The sequence below is a fragment of the Xenopus laevis genome, chromosome 5S (genome assembly GCF_017654675.1).
Source record: "Xenopus laevis strain J_2021 chromosome 5S, Xenopus_laevis_v10.1, whole genome shotgun sequence".
NCBI lineage: Eukaryota > Metazoa > Chordata > Amphibia > Anura > Pipidae > Xenopus > Xenopus laevis.
This window is the reverse complement of record NC_054380.1, coordinates 107,323,987-107,351,262: the sequence shown is the minus strand read 5'-3', so window position 1 is coordinate 107,351,262 and position 27,276 is coordinate 107,323,987. Positions and strand designations below refer to the sequence as shown.

The window sequence follows — 27,276 nt, the reverse complement described above, 5'->3', positions numbered from 1 at the left end:
AGCCTATGGGGAAGGTCCCCATAGGCTTCCTAACAATTTTCTGATCAAAGGAAAATCGTTCGATCAATGCATTAAAATCCTTAAAATCGTTCGATCGTAGGAAATGCGGTAAATCCTGCGACTTCAATATTCGAAGTCAAAGGATTTTACTTCGACGTTCGAATATTGAGGGTTAATTAACCATCGATATTTGACCATAAGTAATTGTGCCCCTAAATGTTTAAATTATTTTCTAGTAGAATCAGGGCATGAAGATCCAAATTACGGAAAGATCCGTTATCCGGAAAACCTCAGGTCCTGAGCATTCTGGATAATAGGTCCCATACCTGTATAAGTTTCTGTATGTTTCTGCAGTCCAGTTACAGCCAGAGGATTCACGGGATGCCCATAATTGCCATATGTGTTTCTCACCTGGAAATGCAGCTTAGCCAGTGTATATGTATATATATAAATGTATCTCTAAGTAATTACTGTATAAGGAGCACATATTGATTGCCCCCCCCTGCCATTGATCAATGAATTTATAAATTAGAAATCAAGTAATTTTTTCCCCCTGATTTACACAATGTGAAAGGCAAAACATTTTAGCTAGATGTGTCTGGCATTGCTATGGAGAAGCACTACAGCCAGTATGAATGTGATTTACTGCTTAGCAAAGAATGATTCACCTTCTAACTGGGAACTTGCTAATTCCTATGGGAAACCTAGTCAGTGGAGTTGTAACCCCTTCACTCTGCAGGACCTTGCTACTCATGTAGATATTTCCCCAGCTTGTTCAAATAAAGTAAGAATTGTTTTAATATTAAATAAAGGTCTAGTAAAGGCTTGATAAATAAGTAGTTGCCATAGAGTTTTGCTTTGCATGGTCACCAACCTATTGTCTCTAAAACTGAAGCTCTCTGTTCGACCTGCACTTAACCTCTGCAGTTCTCATGTGGGCCTATTATTTCTCACCTCCCGGGCATAATGCATTATGTTATCTGTAGGTGCAGGGTATTTCATGTGTATGCCCTATGCCAGGTCAGAAGAGAAGCCTTGTAATCATGTGTTAAATTTGTCATGTATAAAATATATTATAATAAAATGTATATTTTATTTGTTTTACTATTTTTGCTATTTGTTTTTTAGATAACAGTGTAAGTAAGCAAGTACTAAACTAATATATATATATATATATATATATATATATATATATATATATATATATATATATATATATATATATATATATATATATATATATATATATATATATATATATATATATATATATATATATAATACATTATAGAACCCTTCAAATTAACTTATATGGTTGCTGTATTCAAAGTGATATCAGTGTTGCACCTTACACATAGTTGGCAGGTTATTATGTACCGTGCACAGGAAGGTGAACATATATAAATTGTGGATACGACTGAAGTTGTTGCATACACAGACATGTGTAATTTCCTTAAAAAAACATGGCTGAAATACTGTAGGGACCTATAGGATATCCTATCCCTATAGAGTTAATCCCCTACCTTTTGTATGTAGTTCTCTTTTCCCTTGTTATTGGGCCAAGCTCTTGTAACTGGTAAAGTGTAACACCCACACCTATTGGACAAAGAGTGTAATGACACTCCCCTGCCTCACTGCTATATAGTGTTGTGCAGGGAGTGTCCTCTTCCTCTTTGGCTCCTGGTGCTGCTGCTAGGTGAATCTCCACTGAGCCTGGGATCACCATAGGCCCCAGTAAGCATTTACCCCAGAGGGACCTGACACCTTTGGTGCTAAGTCGGGGACCAGGTAACCCCGTGAACGAGGACCAGCTAAGACAGTAAGATCTTGTTATAGTCTCTCTAGGAGAGAAAGACAGAGAGGTGTAGCAGAAAGAGCAGTTGTCGCTCCAACGAGGATTGTAGTAGAGAGTAGCTTCCCACAAGGCCTGTTTGCCTTTAGAGCAGGGAACTCAGTTGATAGGCATCTAGGTGAGCAAAGGACTACCTGTACCCTACCTGATAGATCCCGATCCCCTCACTGTGCAACGTCGGTTGAACTGGGAATTGATGTACACCTATCTGCAATATCTTTTGGGAGTCGCACCTGTCTGACTGTGAACCTTGTACTGTCCAAAGTGATTCCACCTGCTGTGTCCTCAGTATATTTGTAAGTAAACCTGTGGTCATTTGCCTCTGGCATAATAAATCTGTGCTCCTGTTTTACCTTTTTAAAGAACCTCCTGGCGTCCATTATTCTATTTTACACTTATATGCCTGTGAGTTGTAGTTCAACTACAGTTTAAAGGGGAAGCTTCCATTTGGCGAAGGCTCTGCCCTGGGTGAAGATTCGCAATGTAACCCATGCTCACTACCTAGCTGGTCACCCTTAACTCCTAATTGGCAGAATAGGCCAAGAAAGCGTTACAATACTGTCAAGGGGCCTGTTGGCTCCCAGCGGGAGTAGTCAGGACCAAGGAGAAAGCTTATGGGTTAAAGTCACGGTACATATAGGGATCAGGAGTAATCGTAGTAAATTTCAAGGGATTGTATAGAAATAAACTGTACTTTCTGCAGTGTTTGGTGCAAATGATAATGTGGTCTAAAAGTATTGCACCTACTGGTTTGCTGCACCTGTTTAGCACTTTAAACCTAAAACGATGATGCATGTATCAAAGAAAACAAGAAAAACAAAGAAGGAGCTCCTAAAAGTAACACTGCATCATATAAAATATATACACAGCTAGGAAACATTTAGCACCTTTCTCTGTAGACTCTACCTGTAAATGTGACAGTTTGCACCCCAAGGACCTGGTTATCAACAGAGCATGGCTTATCTACATTGACTCTTGACTTCTACATGTAGAAAAAGTGAAGTGTATTGGTGAAATGCAGGCGCATGTGTTGGACTGGTCAGCTTTATATTTCTTTCTGCGTTGTTTCTAGACAGTACCATAGACAGTTTCAGCAGGGAACTAACAAAGGACACAACAGACCCAGTGACTATTCCTGGGCCTAACATTAAAATATATCCAGGTAGGTTTGGACTGATGTCCCATCAGTATTGGGGTCTGAAAAACAGATACTTTCTACCAGGGTGTTCGGGGCTAAGAACAATTTACTTTGGGCACAATAAAATATAACTAAAACATTGAACTTAGCGAGACGCATACAACCATAGATTTCTCCCCAGTAACCTCATTTTGGCTTGAGGCCAATTTATATGGGGCTTTTGAAAAGGCCTTTAAAATATTGTAGATTGTTTAAAGGAGAACTAAAGCTTAACTAAAGAAGTAGACTAGAAATGTTGTACATTATGTCAAACACAAATAGGTCCCTAATGGTGGCCATACACGGGCCGATAAAAGCTGCCGACAGACCGAGTCGGTAGCTTATTGGCCCGTGTATAGGCCCCCCCGACGGGCTTCCCCGATCGAGATCTGGCCGAAAGTCGTCCAGATCTCGATTGGATGGGACTAAAAATCCTGTTGGATCGTGGCCACATCTGTTCATTGATGCGGCCCCGCGATCCGACCGCCCGTTCCCATTCGTTAGGATCCGATCGTTTGGCCCTAGGGCCCATGGTTGGATCAGCCCGATATGGCCCACCTCAAGGTTGGCATATCGGGGAGAGATCCGCTCGTTTGGCGACTTTGCCAAATGAGCAGATCTCTCCGTGTATGGCCACCTTTAGGTATAGCAATGCATGCCATACAATCCAAACTGGCTGAAGATTGAATTACAAATAGTAATGTGTGTGCACAATGGCACAATGTATGAAATCCCTACTGGAAACAAATTACATGGAAATTGCAACCCATGAATATCATACATGGGAAATCAGAATAACATTTTAACCCTGTAGTAATAAACTAAACTTGAAATAAAATCTTTTTAAAAGAGTTCAAACAGAATGGGGAAGAATGCAAAGCGAAAACTGTCTAAAGTAGACTCTTATTTAAAATCAGAACAGGCCAACATTTCCCATATACACATTGGAATACAGGAATGAGACCCTTTATCCAAGAAACCTATTATCCAGAAAGCTCCAAATTACATAAACACCATCTCCCATAGACTCCACTTTATACAAATAATGCAAGTTTTTAAACCAAATATCCTGTTTCTCTGTTATAATAAAACAGTAGCTTGTACTTGATCCCAACTAAGATATAATTAATCCTTATTGGAAGCAAAACCAGCCCATTGGGCTTATTTAATGTTTACATGATTTTATAGTAGATTTAAACTATGAAGATCCAAATGATGGATAGATCCCTTATCCAGAAACCCCCAATTCCCAAGCATTCTGGATAACAAGTCCAATACCTGTACTTAAATGACCCCATTCTTCTTTTTTACCCCTGTGAACAGACATAAACGTCATTTCCATCCGCTGTTGTGTATCATTGTGCTTCCGTGGCTACGCCTATGACATGTAAATCATTTATATGACTAAAAACCTTGTTTTGGCATCAAAGACCATTTAATATTTCACAGTTTATTAAATGTCACCTGGTACATCAGTTCTTACAGCAATCGTGCTGGGTGCTATGATTGCTACACTGGCTCTGTATACAACAGAAACATAGAAGCTCTTTCTATATACACTTCTATATCTTTACAGACTAACAAATTGTGGTTTGTGGTTTGTTCTTGTGGCGTCACACTGTGAGAAAGCGTATATATTCCGTTTTGGTCGAACCTTATTTGAAAAGCATCACATCTGTATTTGTATGTGGATAGAATTGCTTGGATAATTATTGAGCATCGGTGCCGCTCCCTTAAGTACAAAACCCATAGGAATAAGGGAAATGAATCAATGGAGAAAAAAATGCACTGGACAACCAATATGGATACTCGCCCTAATTAAAAATTTCAATTAACTGACGGCTAGCTCAAAGTGACCTAAGGCACCCCCACCCAAGCATATAAAAACTATGCCTAGGAATAACCTTTTTTATTACAGTAATCTGATTTTTTGTGCAACACTGCATATTGTAATTGGGCAAAATTAATTTTAATGACTAAAAATGGCAAATCCCAAAAATGTGACTGACCAATACTAAGGGACCATCACATTTACCTTTCTTTACATGTCCCTGAGAAATAACAATAACATTATGCAGAAGCCACTGGCCTATTGCAAATAAGCTCAAGGAACAATAGAACTTCATAAATTTATGGTGTTGGTATCAGTGTATGGTTTATAGCATGGTAAGTGTTAAAGGGGTTGTTCACCTTTAAGTCAAATGTTAGTATGTTATAGAATGTCCATATGTTAATTCTTAATTTAGGTCTTAATTTTTATAGTTTTTTTGGGGGTCACTGACCCTTGCAGCCAAACAACTACAGCTCTTTGTAGCTAAAACCTTGTTTTTATTGTTACTTTCTATTCAGGTATCTCCTGTTCATATTCTAGTCTTTTATTTAAACCACTGACTGGCTGCTAGGGTAAACTGAACCTTAGCAACCAGAGAGCAGCTGACATGCCACCGGAGAACTGCTATAAATAATAAAACTATAAAATATAAATAATTAATTAATATGAATGGCTACATCATACTAAAAGTTAATTAAAAGTTAAACCACCCCTCTACATAGATGCATCAAGTATATTTAGTGGGAAAGATTATATAAGCAGGGCCAGAGTTAGGGCTAGGCACATCTAAGGCCCACATCTTGAGCAGGGGAATACAGCAATCAGGAATTACCAACTGGGCACTTTTGTAGGATTACAGGTTGCACAAGCCTGATTTACAGTATATTCCAAGGGAAACCTCTGATTTAACAGCCCAGAGCAAATGTCCTTTCTGCCCTCCCTTAAAACTGCCACTTGGACTCAGCTTGTGCCAATTAACAGAGAATATAACTTATTTGCACTTATTGACAGACTATTCCCTGTATGTAATAAAAGACACTGGACATATTTGCACCAGAGCAGTAACCAATAGCAACCAATTCAAGATTAGTGAATGATTTTTCAGCCAGCTGCAGGTTAGGCACTGAAAGCAATCATCTGATTGGTTGCCATGGGCTAAAGCCCAGGAGCAAAATTGATCACCCTTTATAAATGACCCCACTGAGTTTGCCTGGGTGCAGCAACCCATAGCAACCAGTTGTTTGCTTTTAAACAGGTGACTACTAAAGTCTGCCTACTCATTGGCTGCTATGAGTTACTGAACCTATGCAAATTTAGCATATTTTATTACATTACCCTGTACAAATGCAAACATGGGTCCATGTATATACCTTAACCCTATAATAACTGACAAAACCATAAAACATGTAACTAATAAAGCCATAATAAATAATATATATATTACTCTTAAAATAGATAATTGCCTGTGAATAACACCAAACGGGAATTAAAATACTGACCACATGAAAAGTGAGAAGGAATAGGAAACATTTTGGATGGATAAAAATCGGCACAGTAAGTGAAACCCCTAGTGGGTAATGTTATATCAGGCAGAAAGTTTGCTCCAATTCTAGTAACCTAGAGCAACCAATCAGCAAGCAGTATTTATTGACCTGCTCTTAAAAAAAAACAAATATCTGGTTACTAAGGGTTACTAGACCTCAAGCAAACTTTGAGCTTGTTATCACATCACCATCCTAATTCCTTGGGTAGAACATTGCATATTTGGAGGTCCGGAAACCAAGCAGGTCCCTCATCTCATTCCTAAATTTTGAGAGATCCTGACGGAGCTCATTTAGGTTTTCCACGGTGGCCTGATCGGTACTTTGCATTTTCTGTCTCATGGAGGTGAGATATCGATGCACAAGGCAGCACATCACCTTCTGGTAGTTCTGATCCCTCTTCTGTCTCAGGCTCTTCCACTCCTGAAATCCGAAATAACCAGAATACAATGATATCATCCTCTTGATGCATTCAAATTAAACATATATAATCCTAATTAAATTAAATATATCTAAACCCCTGAAGTTAAGGAAGATTACAAGGCCTCAACAAGATGTCAGAAGGCGCAAAGATTATGCGTAAAATATTTACTTTTTTATTATGCAAGCACAACATATTTATCATATGGGAAAAAGGGGTAATGTAATAAATGATATTATTTGCAAACCTTTTAAAGACTACTATCCAGGAAGTTAATAATTATATTATTATTATAATAGGTAACACTATATGGATGTAGCACACAATAGAACAAAAGTTTGTTACGGGTCTAGTAACCCCTGACAATCAATTAGTAGGTAACATATACTGGGTGACTGTTTGAAAACACATCTGATTGGTTGCTATGGGTTACTAGGTGTGGGCAAATGTAAGACTTTTTTTTACATTACCCTGAAACAGATCAAGGCATTTGGCAGCAGCATTAAGGGAGGCAGCAGGGCATACGGTAACTGTGTCGTGTTTATCCTGTATACATAATTCAGGCTAGAATAGCAGATTGATGATTTTTTTGGTATTGAAAATTTGAATGGTGTATTTAAAGAAAAGCAGGGCCCATACTGCTAAGTAAGTCTTTTTCCAAGGGACCCCAATAATTAGTCCACTGATAACCTGGCCCTCCAGGGTGGTGGGACTGCCAAAAAATAAAATGAGGTCCCAATTTTAAAAAAAGCCCCTTGCACAATGGACAAGACCCCAATCTGCCTGGCCACTCCCCAGTTAAACCAAAATATAAAAATATATACCAATAATCCTATAGTTTGGTTCATTGAAGAAGTCATAACAGAATGCACTGTGTGGGCTAAATTCCCTGAAACATTCCGCAATGCGAAATGACTTCATGTTGTTATTCTTATTTGCTGGGGTGGATCTGGAAAAGCTGATCTGTGCGCTGGGTAAAGATGTTAAGCTGAGTTCATCCATTCAGGATATCAGATTTTGCTGGTGTCACAACCCTAGTTTGTCAATCGGTGCAGATGTTGAAGGGTTTAAGATAGTGTAAATAACCTGTCCTGTAACCCTGCAGCATAACTCTAATAAATAAGGGTCTCTACTCTATCTTGCATGACTACCGGCTGACATGTAGAATTCAGATGTGCCCTCGTTACTACATCTGTTCCAGACAGCCTGCTTCTTGGAAGCAACTCAAATCACTGATTAATTACTACTTTGTGTCATATACAGATCAGATGAGTCCCATTATTAGCTCTAAAGATCACTTATGCTTCATAGAGCCAAGGAAGTGAGATCAAAATGCAGAAACATATTTGGGCCTTGGATAGTTTTATTGCAATTAAATCCAGGGAAGTAACTATAGAGGATGTAGAACCAAAGGGTATAGAGGGGCCCAGCGGGTCACTGAATAAAAAACAATATCAGTGTAGCTTCATGAAAAATGTCTTACTTAAGGTGGCCCTAAGGTTAGCCAAGGTGATGCCACTGATCAACACTTTCAACCATGCATTGCATCTATTTGTATCATTGCCTTTAGGGTTGGACATAGAATTGCTATGGGTGTAATTTTGCCCAGTATTCATAAACAACCCCCAGTGATGAGGTGCAGTTGGATTTTGAGCCAGACAGATGGCATGCACTTGCTGTTAGTATCATTTGCTTAACATTAGACCATGCTCCATTTGGCTTCTTATTTTGGGACAATAACACAAAAGGATGGTTATGGGAAGTGATACGGAAGGTTACAAACAGCCAGTCTAAGAGATACCAACAGCTAAGTCAAGGCTAAAACTGCAAGCTAAAGTAATATCGTCTTCATTTTAATATAAATAAATTATTTTCCTAAGCTTCTATGATGGAACAAATAAAATTCTACTTTAATAAAGTAAAACAATTATAAAACAAACCTTTATACTTATATAACACAAAAAGAGGAAAATACAATATAAATCTACAGTAAATAATAATTTTGCTGCGATTATTCCTTCTTTACCTTTAGGCTATTCTGACGTTTGACTCTCCCTGAAGTCGTATGAGAGCAGATCCATTTACTTATGCTGTTGAAAAGATAGCAGATCGTTTTGGGAGAGGGAACAATATTGAACGGTGGAGGCAGCGTGCATTTATCATCAAAGTAGCTGAGCCAGAGCTTGGCCCGGGCAAACTTCCACTCCTTGTCCTCGTGATTCTACAACAACAAAGATACATTTTCATCAAACACTGAGAGAAAACCCAATGGAAGCTTTAAACCTTGAAAGTATCAGTGAAGATTCAGATCTGACTTAAGGCTTTGGTAGGCAAATAAGAAGCAACCATGAAAACTCAGGCCGCACATTCTTAGTAGATAGTGTGAACTGATTTGGTCCGAATAGGTCTTGCAGAACCTTGCAAAAAGCCACCTCTTTTAATTTTATTTTTCTAATGAAAGCACAAATTTTGACCCAGTATGGTTTAATTGCAGGGTCTTTATCTGAGTTGCATCTCCTGCACACTTTTGGGAAAGAGGGAGAGTTCCCCTCTTTCTGTTTGTTTTAAGGCCTCATCTACTAATTTGTGGTCTCAATGAGGAGCAGTCAAAAATGGTGGAATACTTTGGCTTCAAAGTTACATCAAGGTGAGCATTATAATGTATTGGAATGTTGCTTGCATCCTGAAGGACTCCAAATGGACCCCCTTAGCATAAATACAGGTAAGAAAAGAGTAGTAGTCAGATGCTTGAGTTAAAATTACCTTGTCATCTCAGTCCCAGAACATAGAAGAAAAGCTTCATTAGAAAACCATTACACTATATCCCAAGGTTGTAGAATATAAGTAAGTAAATCTGAGCTACCAAGCCCTCTGCTTAACCATCTGCTTCAGATGTGGCCTGCAGCACAGCAACAGGAGCTACACTTGCCAAACCCAGGGAGAGGAATCCAAAGAAAAGTCTGTGCTAATTACAGTGGAACTGACTCATGAGAAGAATACAAAGCTCTGGTGATGTAACTGGCAGCAACGAGACCAGAGTTAAAAGGCCAGTTACAGGGGGAGTAAAATGTCTGCAATATACAACAATGTGGTCAAGAAATCTAAAACAATGTTTCCAGACGCATTTAATTTAAGTTACAGTATATCTAGTTAGTTAAATACCAAGCCAAGTTGTGCTTCAAGATGACTAAGAATGCACTCAATCCTGGATTCAGGCCAAAATCTTACATTTTCAGCAGGACTCGGATTCAGCCAAATCCAAGTGCCTGGCCAAAATGAATCCGAGTGCAAAAACTCATCTGGCTTTTTGTCACACAAACAACGAATACAATTATTTTTCTCTTTCCTCCTCGTTTCCCTAACTTACATATGCAAATTAGGGTTCCGATTCAGATCGGTATTCGGCCAACTCTTTCACATAGGATTCGGGATTCAACCGAATCCTAAAATAGTGGAGTTGATGCATCCCTTGAATTAACAATTTTATATCTCAGCTAATATGCCATGTAAACTATATTTCAAACTACTCAAGCCACCACAAAGAAAGACAAATTATTCTTTTTTTTTTTTCAAGATTTGAGACCTTAATATTAGTCATAGACGTAGCGAAAGCAGTGATATGTCTGGTTGAAGGTACTATTGCACAGTAGTATTTGACCATTCAGAATTTGTCTTTTAATTAAGGCAGTACAATAATCAGTTCATGGGGATTGGTTATGTGGTCACTAGTGATGGGTGAATAAATTCGCCTGACACGAATTCACAGCGAGTTTCACCGCAGGCAAATAAATTCGCTAACCTCCAGTGAAAATTCGATGGATTTTTTAGTGAAAACTTTCAAATTGCTCGATTTTTTTCATGAAAACGTTCTAATTGCTCGATTTTTTTGTGAAAACTTTCGAATTGCTAGATTTTTTTCATGAAAAGGTTCGAACTTCACGATTTGTTTGTGAACTTTCTGATTTCACGTGAATTTTTCGCTGTTTCGCTAATTTTGCGGGAAATTTTGCGGGAAATTTTTCGGCGAAGCCAAACGGGAGAAATTTACCCATCACTAGTGGTCACTGTGTGTTTGTTCCTAGAAATTATCATAGGTTTTAAATGCCCTGAAAACAGTCAGGAAAACAATAATGAAGTTGTATAGGGCAGAGGGGATTTGTATTCATGTGCAGTATGAAGAATTGAAAATGTCATAAAAATATGCATTTCCTAGAAATGTGAGTAGTTTGAAAAAAAGAAAAATGTTACTCGTTTCCTTTAGGGACTGAAGCAAAATGCATTTCTCAGCGGTATGTCAGCAACTTTCCATATGGTGAGTTGGGGTTTACAGAAATGTGATATAGTACCTTCTGGAACGGAAATGAGAGTGCAAGGTTGTGTTGGGGTTATTTTAAATATTAATGGTTTGAAGATGACACAAGCTATTCAGTCAGTCAACGACAAGGAAAAATTATGTTATTCCAGTGTTTTGGACTAAAGCTGGGAGAGGCACCATAAGCTTCTGAAACCACCGACTGCTAGAGTGGGGAGTGGGGATTACAGCCTATTGGAAGCCTTAGAGTATAAACATCTGGAGGGTTATTACTAAAATCCAAATTGATCTAATTTTTTAAGTTAAAAAACCACAACCAAACTCCCATACTCGATTTTACCTTATTTATTATTAAAAAAGCTCGATTTAATTGGTTCTGGTAAAAACTTGATAAAATTGAGCAAAAACACAAATCAAATTTTTTTTCGAGGTTTTCCCAAATTGCTTGATTATTTTTGTAATTTTTCAGATTTTTGCCCGAAAAGGTTGGATCTTCAGGCTTATTCCAGCGTTGACCACTGAAACTTTAAAATGGGATAGGGACAGGTCCGGACTGAGAATTAAAATAGACCCTGGCATTTCAGGTACACAGAGGCCCAATCAGCCCCCACCAGCCCACTAAATAGTGACTTTCTATGGCACCTTTTAGCAGCCCCTCTGGCATTTGCCAGAACCCACAGATTGCCAGTCAGGGCCTGGATAGGGACCTCTGACATAGAACTTCTGCAGTTCTGAGGTGGCGGATTTTCGGATTCAGGTTTTTTGCTGCTTTGGGCTTTAATAAATCTCAAGAAATTCAAATTAAAAAAAAAACAAAAAAAAACAATTTGAGTTCGACCGACAAAGCTAGACCAGACCCTATTATATATTTAGTGAGGATTATAAAGACCACTTACCGCTATAAGTTGGAAGCTTTTGTGTACCATAGCTACTAGGAGCTTGGTGAGTACAATCACAACAACCACATTGTACGTTCCTATAATAAGTGCTCCTACAAAGGACTGAAGCTCTTCACTGTAACTGAACCGGGTGACATAGAGAGCCACGTGTGCCAAAGAAAAGATGTACCAGAACAGAGCGTAACATGTCCCAGTGAACCTGCAGACAAACAGAGAAAGATCCATTTTATTGAATTTTAATAAGCTAAATCACAGTTATGTTTATTGGAGGCAGCCAGCTCTTTGTCTACTTTTCACGTGCAAGCATACTGTATCTTGTGAAGCTGTCTAAAGGAAATATTAATTAGTAAATATATTATAATACAGTAACATTTTCATTTGATAAAGGTTTTAAAGACTGAACGTGCAGATGCAATCTTGCCTTTAACTTTGTGCTGGCTTCTTAACCTGAATTATTGCCTGCTATTGTCCTGCTGTAATATTGTAATACCCTTACAAAAAGCCAGAAGAAAGTGTAGTGTGAAAACATTGTTGGAATTGGCAATCAGATGTTATTGCAATGGAGTACTTGGAGCATAAGAGCAGCAGGTTTTTGCTAGCCTCCTTCTCAGATCAAGTTTTTCTAGTTACTCCAGTGTTAATCCCCTTATTTTATATTCTCTTGATTCTGCTCAGTTTCCAGCAATACTAACTCACTTTCCCCCTTTCTGAAATAATGTATTTATCCTCTAGTTTTGCTCTCCAAATATAGTCTAGTGTTCTAGAGCATCACTGGTCCCGAACTTGCACTTCTCTTCTATACTATACCAGCCTCTGTTTAGCCAATCTGTCCTACATTACTGCACTCATTCATTTGCTGTGTCAATAAATGACATGTTTTTCTGTTTAATTCCTTGTTCTCCCTTTCCCCACTCCAACATGTTCCTTAGTCACTGCTCATATTGCTGTGCACTTCCACAGCACTGCCATGGATTAGCGGCAAAATTCTGCATTTCGCCAGCTGCAAAACTGCTGCAAAAATCCACCACGAAAAATTTTGCTGCACCAAAAATGTTGCCAAGACAAAAATGTTGCCGTGACCAAAAAGTCGCCACATGAAAAACACCCATTGACTTTAATGCATTTGGAATGAAAAAGAATTGTCACACACGTAAAAAAATTGTCGCGTGTTAAAAGATTTTGACACCCATTGACTTCAATGCATTTGGCAATGTTTTGGCAGTTTCGCAAATTTTTCACAAATTGGGATAGATAAGCTCATCACTACTAACAGAAATTACATTACTCACCCTAACTCCTTCCCTACACACTCTCTTCTGTGCTTCTCCTCCCCTGTAACTGAATTTTCAAACGTCTAGTTTCCCCCTATCTTGCTCTGTGCTGGCCGGGCCAGCACAAGCAGAGAATTGGCAGACATGCTGGAATCAGCATAGGAGAACATAGAATAGACAGGGGACAGATAAAGGTCAGATTGGAGAGGTCAGAGTAGTCACAAGCAGGCTAGGATCAGGATCGGAGAGGTCGGAGTAATCAGGCAGGCAAAGGTCAGGATTGGAGAGGATCAGAATAGTCAACTTCACAACACTAGCTGCAGCTATTAAAATAGTGACATGGCAATTTTTCTGTTCAAAACGAATCACCTATAGGTATATGATATATTTTTTTTATCTGAGGGGCCACTCAAAATGATGTGCTTTGCTTGTTTGTTTTTATGGGACAGGGTATTAAACCTAAGTGGTGTATAAACACATTTTATATTATATTTTATTTTTTGTTTTGTTTGCTGAGATACATAGGGCCTACATGTATGTAGTCTTTAGCTGATGTAGTTGGTGTATTTAGGTGTATGCTACCCCTTCACATCACTCCTTTATTGTCTTTATTGTGTTTTTATTGTGTTTCGTTTGACCCTTCTCTTGTACAGTGGAATATGTTGTCACTTTATTAATATGTGCTGATCGTTTCAATAATAATCTTAGGAACCCTTGTGGTATGCCCACCCTATTCTACAGCTTGAGATGACACAAACTGTCTGGAAATGTACGTACACAGTATTCTCTTCATATACATTGCATAAATACAAAGGGGAGATATTAAATAGGTCAGCAGGCTTTCATGGCTGCATTGATAGATTTAAAATAGAATGGGGGAGGGGTTTTTTTTTTGTTTGTTTTTTGTAATGTGATAGGACTTTTGGATGTGATAAGGTGGGCTGGACCTGGTTCCCGGCCCAAACCTGCTCCCCGATCAGCTGGCCCTTTGGCGTCCGCAGGCATCAGAGCGTGTATGCAGTACGTACTTCACACATGCGCATGGCGGGGGCAGGAGTTTGGAGGTTTGGAGGAGGCCCCAGGTGACTGCCAGGAGGGCCCTTTGCTTTGCAGCCCTGTTGGGACCCAATGCACCAGTTTGACCCTGGTCCTATGTTATGAGATAGACTGGATAATACATATAATCAGTCTAAGCACAAACAAGGAGAGTGGTGGGGTTATATAATAAACTCCGAATGCAAAAATCACGAGAAATTTGTGATTTTTTTTAAAAAATCAGACTTTTAAAAAAATCACAAATTTTTCTGAATTTATTAAACCCCAGGGATGGAAAAGTCAGAATCTGAAAATCCAGCATACCAGACCTGTCGAGGTTGCATACAAGACAATGGGAGAAGTCCCAATGATTTTTTGATGTACGCTGGGTTTTGGGCAATACTCCGAAGTTTTCTGAGTTTTCGGGTGAAAATTACAAAAAAATCATGAAAATCGGATGAAAAATAGCGAAAAATTTGTGAAAATCTGATTTTTTTTCCCGCAAAACAAATTTTCGGGAAAATGTAATAATAAATAAGCGTAAAAAAAACCGGTGCGGATTTGATCGGAGCTTATATCAGAAATATTGAGATAAATTTGGACTTTGATAAATAACCCCCATAGTGTTCCCCTTTGTTTACACCAATTGTAAGAATATCTTTTGAAAGAGGTGCAAGCCTTGAACTTGACAATACTATAAGAAACAGTAACACCAAATATGAAAGTGTATCAAAGTAATTGTACTGTTGCCCTGCACTGCACAGCAAGGGACACAAATACTTACGAGTGGAACGTGTCATTGCTTTGCTGCTCACAGAAAATGCCCACACAATCCTTCTGTGCATTAGCGGTGTAGCCTTTATCGTACAGCTGGGTCAGACCGATGGTGAAGGAGAACAGCACAAGCAGGAACATGCCCAGAAACTTCCCAAAGTCTTGCAGCATCTGACCCATGGAGATCTGCAAGAACCAATATTAACATAAGATTTTCAGTAGAAAGTTCTACAACGACAGCACCAACCTGGGATATCTGAAGCTAACGTAGATCTGGGATAGCTGACAGGGTTAATGGATGAAATTTAGGCTGATATCATAACACATCCATTCTCATCATAATCCTTATAATGATTCATACTGGTGTAGAAAACATTTGGCTGTGTGGGAGTTCTCCTTCTGTAACAGTTGGCATTTTTCAACCATCAAAGCACACGCAACAACACTAATCCTGTTCTACTTGGAGGGCACATTGTGGCTGAAACTGGATATTTAACAGAAATTCAATTGCAAAAGCTTTAGACAAGGTTGAGTTGGACTAGGAAAATAGTTGTACATACTACTTTATATATGTAGTGGAGTCCCATTTCTAGAGATGGCGCGAACTGTTCGCCGGCGAACTTGTTCGCGCGAACATCGGGTGTTCGCGCTCTCCGGAAGTTCGCGAACGTCGCGCGACGTTCGCCATTTTGGGTTCGCCATTGTTGGCGCTTTTTTTTGCCCTCTCACCCCAGACCAGCAGGTACATGGCAGCCAATCAGGAAGCTCTCCCCTGGACCACTCCCCTTCCCTATAAAAACCGAAGCCCTGCAGCGTTTTTTTCACTCTGCCTGTGTGTGCTGAAGAGATAGTGTAGGGAGAGAGCTGCTGCCTGTTAGTGATTTCAGGGACAGTTGAAAGTTTGCTGGCTAGTAATCGTTTTGATACTGCTCTGTTATTGGAGGGACAGAAGTCTGCAGGGGTTTGAGGGACATTTAAGCTTAGGTAGCTTTGCTGGCTAGTAATCTACCTTCTACTGCAGTGCTCTGTATGTAGCTGCAGTGGGCAGCTGTCCTGCTTCTGATCTCATCTGCTGACTGCTGCAATAACAGTAGTCCTTGTAAGGACTGCTTTTATTTATTTTTTTGTTGTTTTACTACTACTACTACTACTACTATAAGAGCCCAGTGCTATTAGTCTAGCAGTGTTGGGGAGTGGGACTGGTGTGCTAATCTGCTGCTCCTAGTAGTTCAGCAGCACCAACTTTAATTTTTTTTTTTTAATCATTTTTTTTTTATTTTACTTTTTTTTATTTTACTACCGCTGTAGTAGTGTATAAGTTGACCTTTTAGGCATTATTTGCCCTGTAGGCATTTTTTGCCCAGTGTGTTATTCAACCAACTGCCATCTAGCTGTGTGACCTTGTTCACATTCTGTCTAAATATCCATAATATTACCGTCTCCAGAAAAAACACCGGAGTGACTTTTTTCAAGCAGCCATAATATATTTTACGTAATCCGTATCCATCGCTGTATTAGTGTATAAATTGACCTTTTAGGCATTATTTGCCCTGTAGGCATTTTTTGCCCAGTGTGTTATTCAACCAACTGCCATCTAGCTGTGTGACCTTGTTCACATTCTGTCTAAATATCCATAATATTACCGTCTCCAGAAAAAACACCGGAGTGACTTTTTTCAAGCAGCATTTATATATTTTACGTAATCCGTATCCACCGCTGTAGTAGTGTATACGTTGATCTTGTGGGCAGTATTTGCACAGTGTTTTCTTCAAACCGCCATCTAGCTGTGTGAGCTTGTTCACATTTTGTCTAAATATTGATAATATTATCGTCTCTAGAAAAACCACTTGAGTTACTTTTTTTCAAGCAGCATTCATATATTTTACGTAATCCGTATCCACCGCTGTAGTAGTGTATACGTTGACCTTGTAGGCATTATTTGCACAGTGTTTTCTTCAAACCGCCATCTAGCTGTGTGAGCTTGTTCACATTTTGTCTAAATATTGATAATATTATCGTCTCTAGAAAAACCACTTGAGTTACTTTTTTTCAAGCAGCATTCATATATTTTACGTAATCCGTATCCACCGCTGTAGTAGTGTATACGTTGACCTTGTAGGCATTGTTTGCCCAGTTTTTTTGGCCGCAGCCACTGAAGCACAGAGGCCAGAAAAAATATGCCATATAAATGCTGAAAATAGTCATTTTTTGCCATACGTTGACTCAACGTATATGGCAAAAAATTACTATTTTCAGCATTTATATGGCATATTTTTTCTGGCAACTGTGCTTCAGTGGCTGCGACCAAAAAAACTGGGCAAACAATGCCTACAAGGTCAACGTATGGCAAAAAATGACTATTTTCAGCATTTATATGGCATATTTTTTCTGGCAACTGTGCTTCAGTGGCTGCAACCAAAAAAACTGGGCAAACAATGTCTACAAGGTCAACGTATGGCGAAAAATTACTATTTTCAGCATTTATATGGCATATTTTTTCTGGCAACTGTGCTTCAGTGGCTGCGTCCAAAAAAACTGGGCAAACAATGCCTACAAGGTCAACGTATGGCAGTTGTTTAAAGAGAACAGTAGATTACTAGCCAGCAAAGCTACCTAAGCTAAAATGTCCCTCAAATCCCTGCAGACTTCTGTCCCTCCAATACAGAGCAGTATCAAGCAGATTACTAGCCAGCAAACTTACTATCATCTGTCCCTGAAATCACTAACAGCTCTCCCCCTACACTATCTCTTCCAAGCACACACAGGCAGATTTTTCAGATACATTTTTGCCCTTGATCCCCCTCTGGCATGCCACTGTCCAGGTCGTTGCACCCTTTAAACAACTTTAAAATCATTTTTCTGGCCAGAAATGTCTTTTTTAGATGTTAAAGTTCGCCTTCCCATTGAAGTCTATGGGGTTCGCGAACCGCTCGCATTTTTGCGCAAGTTCGCGAATATGTTCGCAAACTTTTTTTCCGACGTTCGCTACATCCCTACCCATTTCTACATTTCCCAGGGGAAAATTCCGGGAATGGGAGCAAAAAAACTTCTTCAGTTCCAAGAAATTATAAATTCTGGGTACATAAAATTGTGTTTCTACTGTATTTATAATTGATGTTTAGGGTTTTTTTCATAGTATGTGATCATGTGGGGTCTAACACAGCAGTACCATCATAACGCAAATGTACATTCCCCTGCTTCAAATGATGCATAAACAGCAGAAGGATCATTCAATAGCATCCATACATTTGAAGAATGTACGGGCATAGAGGCGGGGCAAACAATTACTTTCACTTTCCATTCAGCACTTCCTAGATGTCCCTGCTCTCCACATATTCCCCTATTCTCTTTACCATTTAAATCTGTAGCCAGAGCACGGGGATGGACATTGGGTCCCCCATTCTGGTGCACAAACAAGATTCTGAGATGATACAAGGCTTGCCTTAATAACAGTGTGCACAAAATGGCTGCTGCCTGCTTGCTATAATTTTGAAATCCCAGACTGAAGGAAACAAGATTTTTATAATTTATATAGTGTAATTAAAGTTCATTTTGCTTGGCTAATGTGATAAAATAGGATTTTGAATAATTTTTTTTGGTGACGGGTCCCCTTTAAGAAGTGCTTGAAGGTGTCGTATTCTTTTGAAGCAAACATTTCAGAAAGAAGTTTTATTGTATTCATTGTGCACTGGTGCAAACGATAACATTTGCAAACCTTCTTATTCTATTTTAGAAAAATTTGTTCGCACAACGGCAGTGATCCCCAACCAACGGCTCACGAGCAACATGTTGCTCACCAACCTCTTGGATGTTGTTCCCAGTGGCCTCAAAGCAAGTGCTTAGTTTTTATTTTTAATTTTGGTTGCATTAAAAACATATGTACTGCCAAACATGGCCTCCTGTAGGCTGTCAGTCCACATAGGGGCTACCAAACAGGCAATCACAGCTCTTATTTGGCACCCCCAAGAACTTTTGCGTTGTTATGCTCATGGGTTAAAAATGGTTGGGGATCCCTGCGCAAGGGCATAACTTTTTGCATCGCGAATATTTTTCCATTAAGGACTGCTATTATATTCCTCTCAGTAATCTTTTGGAGCAAACTGAACTTTTTGAGGAAGAAGTCTTATTTCAGTAAGAAGTTTTTGAACTCACTGGCTCAAACTAGAAAATTGCACCTTTCTTCCACTGTAGGAAGTGGTCGCTAAACAGTTTCTGAGTTCGAAAAGCTAAATTAAAAAAAATTTGTTTGCACAAAGGCATTTTATTATATTCCCCTAGGAGTGTTTTATTTTAAAGCTAGAAAGATCACAATGAGGTGAGCCTCTATTCCACTCATCTATTCTATCATTTTTTGCATCTGTTACAGTTTATTTGCTGATCACTGGAAGTGATTAAAACATCTCTGTTAGACCTGTATAAGACTTTTGAACTTAACAGCTCTTAGAAAAAGGATAAACGTTGCTTTCCTGCATCTTTTTGATTACTATTTATGCTAAAATAATAATTGTTTGTTGTGTCTATGGAAATAAATCCAACACTTACTGACAATTAAAAAAAAGATCTCCAGTCCTCAAAAAAAGAAGCGCTTCGGTGACTTTAGTCGAAAGGGGTAAAGGTATTGCTATCCGAATCTTACACATATTTAAAAATAGATCTCACTCTTTGAACTTTGAGTCTGACATGTGGAAAGTATCATAAAAAGTGACTTTAGATCTTTATGGGTTACTAGTTAGCATATACTGTAGGCCACACTGTTTAGGAGTGAATGGTTCAACTGTGTACTTTCTCGATGGAAAAAAATAACTGAAGAAACATTCTATGTGTAAAGCTGCATATAACATGAAACTGTGGCATTATAATTGAACTTGAGTGTGGGGACAGCATGTTAAATATGTGTTATTATGCACTGCAAGTCTAATGGCAAAAAAATCTAAATTGTAATTAGAAGGGAATAAATATGTAAGATACAGTACATATTTATAAAGTGCTAATGAGATTTTAAATACAAACGAATACAGCACATACATGCTTTTTAAGGAATTTCAAACTACAGCAAACTTTGTTTCTTCAAATGATTATAGGGGGTTGTCCACACAAATAGGATTTTTCCCTCTTCTCATAGAGATATTTAAACAGGACAATGTTGCACAATGGTTAGTAGGACTTCTGTCTTGCAGTGCTGAGGTCCTAAATTCAAGACATGGGACAGTATTTTGGCAGGATTGAGATTCAGATGAATTTCAAGTTCTTGGCTGAATTGAATTTGAACACTGCAAAAGTTACTGATATTTTTCTGCCCCCTATCCACATAGATTTATACGCCCTGGGATTCAGCTAATTTGCATATGCAAATTCAGATTCTGTGGTGAGTCATTCCTTAGTGGAAAGTTTGTTACTCGGCTGGATGTTGGGTAGAGTGGATGTGGTGCATCCCTAGTTAAAAAAGGGCAAGTTACACCCTACACTGCATAAAACACACTTAGGGGCCGATTCACTAACTTCGAGTGAAGGATTCGAAGTAAAAAAACTTCGAATTTCAAAGTGTTTTTTGGGCTACTTGAACCATCGAATGGGCTACTTCGACTACGACTTCGAATCGAAGGATCAGAACTAAAAATCGTTCGACTATTCGACCATTCGATAGTCTAAGTACTGTCTCTTTAAGAAAAAACTTCGACCCCCTAGTTCGCCATATAAAAGCTACCGAACTCAATGTTAGCCTATGGGGAAGGTCCCCATAGGCTTTCCTAAGTTTTTTTAAAAGAAGGATATTAGTTCGATCGTTGGATTAAAATCCTTCGAATCGCTCAATTCGAAGGATTTTATCGTTCGATCGAAGTAATAAATCTTCGATCCTTCGATCAAACTATTTGCGCTAAAATCCTTCGACTTCGATATTCTAAGTCGAAAGATTTTAATTCCCAGTCGAATATCGAGGGTTAATTAACCCTCGATATTCGACCCTTGGTGAATAGGTAACATAGGTTCAAAAGTGATTCATTTGGAACAGTCTACTACAGATTAGAAGAATTTATGTTCATAAATCAGCCCCCCTGTGAAAATGAGCCCGTGGGGGTTTACTTTGTTTTATTGTAATTGCAGGTAAAGTTGCTGTACCGTGTTAGCCAGTAAAAATGTTACAGGTCAACTTTGTTTTATGTCATAGGTTAAAAGAGGAGGGTCTGTGTAATATGTTATATGTGCGGACAGTGCGTCTGCCGAGTTTCAGCACAATACATTTTTCATACTTATTCTAATGTATATACAGTAGCCTATTTAGAGAATAAAACTGAAATCTGCTCCCATGCTCACTTTTCCTCCCAGGTCGAGCATGATTGATGACATAATTTCTATGCTACAAAGCCACTGAGTGTCCCTTGGCTCTAATTCTACAGAATCATTAGAAAAAAAACTATGTTAAAACCCCACAGATTGATTATATCTTTAACTCTGCAAAATTCAGAGGCTTACACTGTAACTGCAAAACTGCCTTTTGACCAGCCCTTATATACACGGGGGCAGAATTTAATGAGAAAAACACAAATCTTTATCATTTTGAGCTGCATTAACTAAAAACTGGACGGGACACCAGCTATTGCTAAAAAGCTGTTTCTGGCCCATAAATTTCTGGACACCCAGGCTTGCACACTGATACCAAAATGCCTGATGATTGTTATAGTATGGATATATAAAAACCATTAAGAGAAATTAATATTCCAATATTAGCGCTCTTTTGAGCTGCCTCTAGTATTTTCTTTGCGATATCATTACCTGAAGTGGCCCCAGGATTGAACTGGTCGTGTACATGAAGAAGAGACGGAGGTAGCTGAGCACATTGCCAAATGCAAACAGACCCTCTGCCACCAGTGTTGGGTGGAAAGCGTCCCAATCCTTCCTCTCTGCAATAGAATGGAACTGGCAGAAAGACAAAAACAACTATTTTACATACCTTCTGTAATATGGCATGGCAGCATATACTTTTTTTCTGTAAAAATAAGAGAAATGCACCTATTTCCCATTTTAAAGAAAACTGCACACTGGCCATTTAGGTGGATCCATGAGAATACATTGCATATAGTAAGTGGCCTTGACAGTGTAAGTATGAAATAGCCAAAATGAGCACTATACTTCGCACCTTTGGTTAATTCACATTACAGGTATTGGACCTATTATCCGGAATCATCGGGACCTGGGGCTTTCCGGATAACGGGTCTTTCAGTAATTTGGATCTTCACACCTTAGGACTACTAGAAAATCATGTAAACATTAAAAAAACCTAATAGGCTGGTTTTACTTCCAAAAAGGATTAATTATATCTTAGTTTGGATCAAGTACAAGCAACTGTTTTCTTACTACAGAGAAAAAGGAAATCATTTTTAAAATTTTTGATTATTTGATTATAATGGAGTCTATGGGAGATGGCCTTTCCGTAATTCGGAACTTTCTGGATAACGGGTTTCCGGATAACGGATCCCATACCTGTACTACAAAGTATAGAGATAATACAGTATAAGATACAGTAACTTGTATTTCCATGAAATATTTCCATTAGATAAAGCTAATATTATTGAAAGCAAAAGCATGTCCTTAGGGGAGTCACATATAACCTGGGAACTAATTGGCCTGTTATCTCAAGGTAATGCTTTACTTACTGAAATGATTAAATGGATACATATACCTCATTTTGGCATATACCAAGTATCACAAAGTAGGGTAATCTATGACTATAGGAAATTTTCACCCCATTGTCTTAAACCCTCCCTTGCTATTAATAAAGACAACCACATTGGTGGATTGGGGTATCTAGGGCCCACCAGGTATCAAAGTTAAGGGCCCACCATAAAATCCACTACCCCTATCTGCACACTTTCAGTCTTCTTCTATCCCACCTCTCTACCACAATGCAACATACTCCCAATGTGAATCAGGCCGTACCTTTGAGGAAGATTTAAATATGGACTCACGTTCCACAGTGGAAGTTATGGACATTTTTAATTTTGTTGAAATCTTTCCAAAGTTGACTGGCTTGTGGGTGGGTGGAAGGGCCCGACAGGATTGAGGCCCATCAGGATTTTTTCCCAGTAATCCGGTTGGCTAGTACAACCCTGTGCAAATGGATAGCTACAAGACTGAAGAGGGACATGAGACTATACTGGTCAGTGGGGATGTAGTCTGAATGATCATTGTTGCATTTAGATGCAATGAGCAGTTTCACACCCTCCTCTCTATTACTGTTTTTGCTTTGCAGCTAAATTGCATCTGCTGCAATTGCAGCTGATGTGCAATTTTCAAATGTGTGCTCTTGTTTTTGTGAATTGGGCGCAAGTTGTGGCTAACATTTTTAGAGTGGGCATAACATCACTTCTGCCATGAAGCATTAGCATGTGATTATTTTGGTGCATGTGTTTTGCATCTATTGAGAAGTCACACAATTTATCAGAGCTAACTGGATCGACATAATGGTGATTATCACAACTAAGTAGAAGTGCAAGTAACTATATTGAATGGGTTCAATTAGTGCAACATTTGCATCCCTTGTAGAGGAACTGCACTTGCAGTCATCAATAATCCTCAATAATCACCTCTTTATAGTTTTCCATTTTCTTCTCTCTACCAATGAGCTATGACTCTCTAAGCTTTATATTCTATACCACTGGTAGTTGCTCCGCATTATACCTTGAGGCCCACCCTTGCAAGAACTAAGCCAGTACTGTGGATGTAGCTGGATTGTTATTAAGGTATTTTTGTATTAATTGTAAGAGCATTATGGCAATCAAAACAATGAGTGAGCCATAGAAACACTGAGGGAGTCACCATTTATAACCCTCTGTGACTGTACTTAAGGACAGGTCCAAACTCAGTAGCCATGGATAAAGGAACATTGTGGGGAAGAAGGTGGCACAAACTGTTATTATAATTATAATGATTCACCAGCGTGATGTCATTTTGTTACTTTGCCGATTTACTAACGGCGCAGGCATCATTTCGCTAGCGAAGGAGAGAGACGCTAGCGTTGCTTCGCACTCTAACGCCAGGCCAATTTTCGCTCTGGCGAAAGGACGTAACTTTGCAAATTCACTAAGATGCGGATTTTAGTGAACGTTACCTCTTTCGCCAGACTTGCCTCCGCCAGCTCAGACCAGGCGAAGTGCAATGGAGTGCATAGGACATCCTCAATTTTTAGTGGAAAAATTTTCCCAAAAAACACTGGCGTCTTTTCCTTTTTTCTGAATGATAGCCTGCAAAAGTGCTTAACATTTTTTGGGGGTAACCGGGTTCCCCAATACATTTTCTAACATATGGAACACAAACTATGCCGTGGGCTCATGTGTAGGGCATTATAACAACTATATTTTCTTTATTAAGGTTCCCTGGGCTTGTGTAGTGTAATGTAATGTATTTGCTGCTACATATATGTCTATTAAAGTTTATAATTTCCCGCCGTATGCCGTATGCAAATTAGCCTGAACGAAGACCTTTAACGAAGTTGCGCTAGGCATAATTGAATGTTAGCACATCTTCGATTCGATTGGCGGCATAACGCTAGCGAAAATTCGCCAGCGTTCAGCACCCTGGACGCAACTTTGCATTTTAGTGAATTAGCGTTGTCTGAGCAAATTTTCATCTGGCGAAGTGTAGCGATGGGTGCAAAGACGTCGCTGGCGAATTTTCGCAGGTTAGTAAATTTCCCCCCAAGCCTTTAGGTCTATAACACTAAGGTCAAGCAGAAGATTTGTAGGCCGCGCACTCCTGAACACCAACACGAATCGCTCGTCTCCAAATATTTAAAAAAAGGTCAATTCTTTATTAGGACATACGATCAATTAGACAAACAAAAGCGTCTGAGGTCTGACGCGTTTCGTGATGATACACTTCCTCAGAGACCTCACTTCCCGTCACATTACACTGAACTTAAATCCCCCCCAGCACACCTGTACATTAATTAAAACATGAAAAAAGCTTTCTTGATTCGCTAAAAAAAAACCACGTCAGTTATACACAAGAGGAGTACTGGAAATATGAATAATTCCATACATTGACTTTTCAATTGATACAATATGTAAATTTTAACCATATAATTCATATCATATATCTTAACAGATTGCAAAATTTTTTTTATGTTTATGTGACATTCCGTTTACTTTTGTCATCAGTTCATTATTTAAAATGTAATTCAATTTAATATTTGATATTTGGAGACCCATATATAAAAGTAAAATAACCATTTCATCTTAACTTATTAACATAGCGATCGTGCAACAATGTATAAATTAATAAGTAATATCCACAGATATACAATGTTGTTATCTAAAATACTTTTCGGATGTTAAAAATAACAACTAATATCAAAGACTGAATTTAGCCCTTCTGGTTGTCTAGTATGTAATTGAAATATCCATTTAATTTCTGTTTTCAAAACTTTAGCTTGTAGATCACCACCTCTAGGACCCAAATTCACTCTTTCTATTCCCTGCACCGACAACCATTTTATATTTCCACCACTGCATTCCCTAAAATGTTTCGCCACGGGAGTATTTGCTTTTTCTGATTTAATGTCATTGATATGCTCACGTATTCTATTTTTTAAATTTCTGATTGTGCAGCCGACATACTGTTTGTGGCATTTTGAACAGGTTATTAGATACACTACCGATTTGGTGTTACAATTGATATAGCTCCTAATTTGATATGTTTCCTTTGTTACACTACAGGTAAAAACCTCTGATACTTGAACCACTCCACAGGTGACACATCTTTTCGCTCCACATCTGAACATTCCAACATTATCCAGCCATGTGTTCGATCTATTTTCCTTATTAAACATGCTAGGTGCTAGTTTCATGCCCAGTGTCGGAGCTCTCCTTGCCACTACCTGAATACCTGGCTCCGAAACGTGCCGACTTATGCCAATCTGTACATGGGTTGGTGGGAAGAAACCCACGTCCTTGGAGGTGAGGGTTCCTTCCTCCGACATGTTGTAACTTACCGTCGTTATATAGACGACCTACTGTTCGTGTGGGCAGGGGATGATATCCTGTTCAAGGAGTTCATCAGTAGCCTTAATAATGAAACTCTCAATTTAAAATTTACGCACGAATTTAGCAAGAAGAGGATAGCCTATCTTGATCTTCTGATTAGTGAGGAAAATGGTAGGATTGTGACAACTGTCTATACTACATCCTTTGCAGGGAATTCTCTATTGAGGGCAGACTCCTTAACAATGGAATCCCTAGGGGGCAGTTTCTGCGTTTACGCAGAAACTGTAGTACGGTGGAAAAGTACATAGAGGAGTCTTGTTTATTAAGGGATAAATTTCTCTGCAAGGGATATAGATGTGAGGACTTACAGAAGGCCTTCCTTTCGGCACTTGAACTGAATAGGAAGGACCTGATAAAAAGTAAGGATAGAATAAATCAATATAGTCCAGTGTTAAACACTGTCTCTGCAGAGGGTCAATCTGAAAAAGAAGGAAAGGAAATGAGAAATAAGAAACAGAAGAAGAAGGGGAAGAATAAAATAGTCCTAAGTACAAGATATAGTACGCAATTTGACAGAATCAAACACATAATAAACAGACATCTCCCGATTTTATTTGGGGATCCAGTGTTTAGGCAATTGTTGGAGCCAGGTATTCAGGTAGTGGCAAGGAGAGCTCCGACACTGGGCATGAAACTAGCACCTAGCATGTTTAATAAGGAAAATAGATCGAACACATGGCTGGATAATGTTGGAATGTTCAGATGTGGAGCGAAAAGATGTGTCACCTGTGGAGTGGTTCAAGTATCAGAGGTTTTTACCTGTAGTGTAACAAAGGAAACATATCAAATTAGGAGCTATATCAATTGTAACACCAAATCGGTAGTGTATCTAATAACCTGTTCAAAATGCCACAAACAGTATGTCGGCTGCACAATCAGAAATTTAAAAAATAGAATACGTGAGCATATCAATGACATTAAATCAGAAAAAGCAAATACTCCCGTGGCGAAACATTTTAGGGAATGCAGTGGTGGAAATATAAAATGGTTGTCGGTGCAGGGAATAGAAAGAGTGAATTTAGGTCCTAGAGGTGGTGATCTACAAGCTAAAGTTTTGAAAACAGAAATTAAATGGATATTTCAATTACATACTAGACAACCAGAAGGGCTAAATTCAGTCTTTG

The 27,276-nt window shown here is 38.8% G+C and overlaps 1 protein-coding gene across 1 annotated transcript in view; it reads right to left on the bottom strand.

Annotated features, from left to right (window-relative positions):
• Positions 1-4,463: 4,463 nt before the first annotated feature.
• trpc1.S (transient receptor potential cation channel, subfamily C, member 1 S homeolog) overlaps positions 4,464-27,276 on the bottom strand; it is a 38,427-nt gene continuing 15,614 nt past the window's right edge. The window contains exons 9-13 of the mRNA XM_018265781.2: positions 21,885-22,028; positions 15,124-15,299; positions 12,031-12,232; positions 8,849-9,043; positions 4,464-6,824 (exon numbers count right to left, since the gene is read on the bottom strand). Coding sequence (XP_018121270.1) covers positions 6,597-6,824; positions 8,849-9,043; positions 12,031-12,232; positions 15,124-15,299; positions 21,885-22,028 — 945 coding nt within the window. The 3' untranslated portion in view covers positions 4,464-6,596. The remainder of the gene's footprint in view (positions 6,825-8,848; positions 9,044-12,030; positions 12,233-15,123; positions 15,300-21,884; positions 22,029-27,276) is intronic.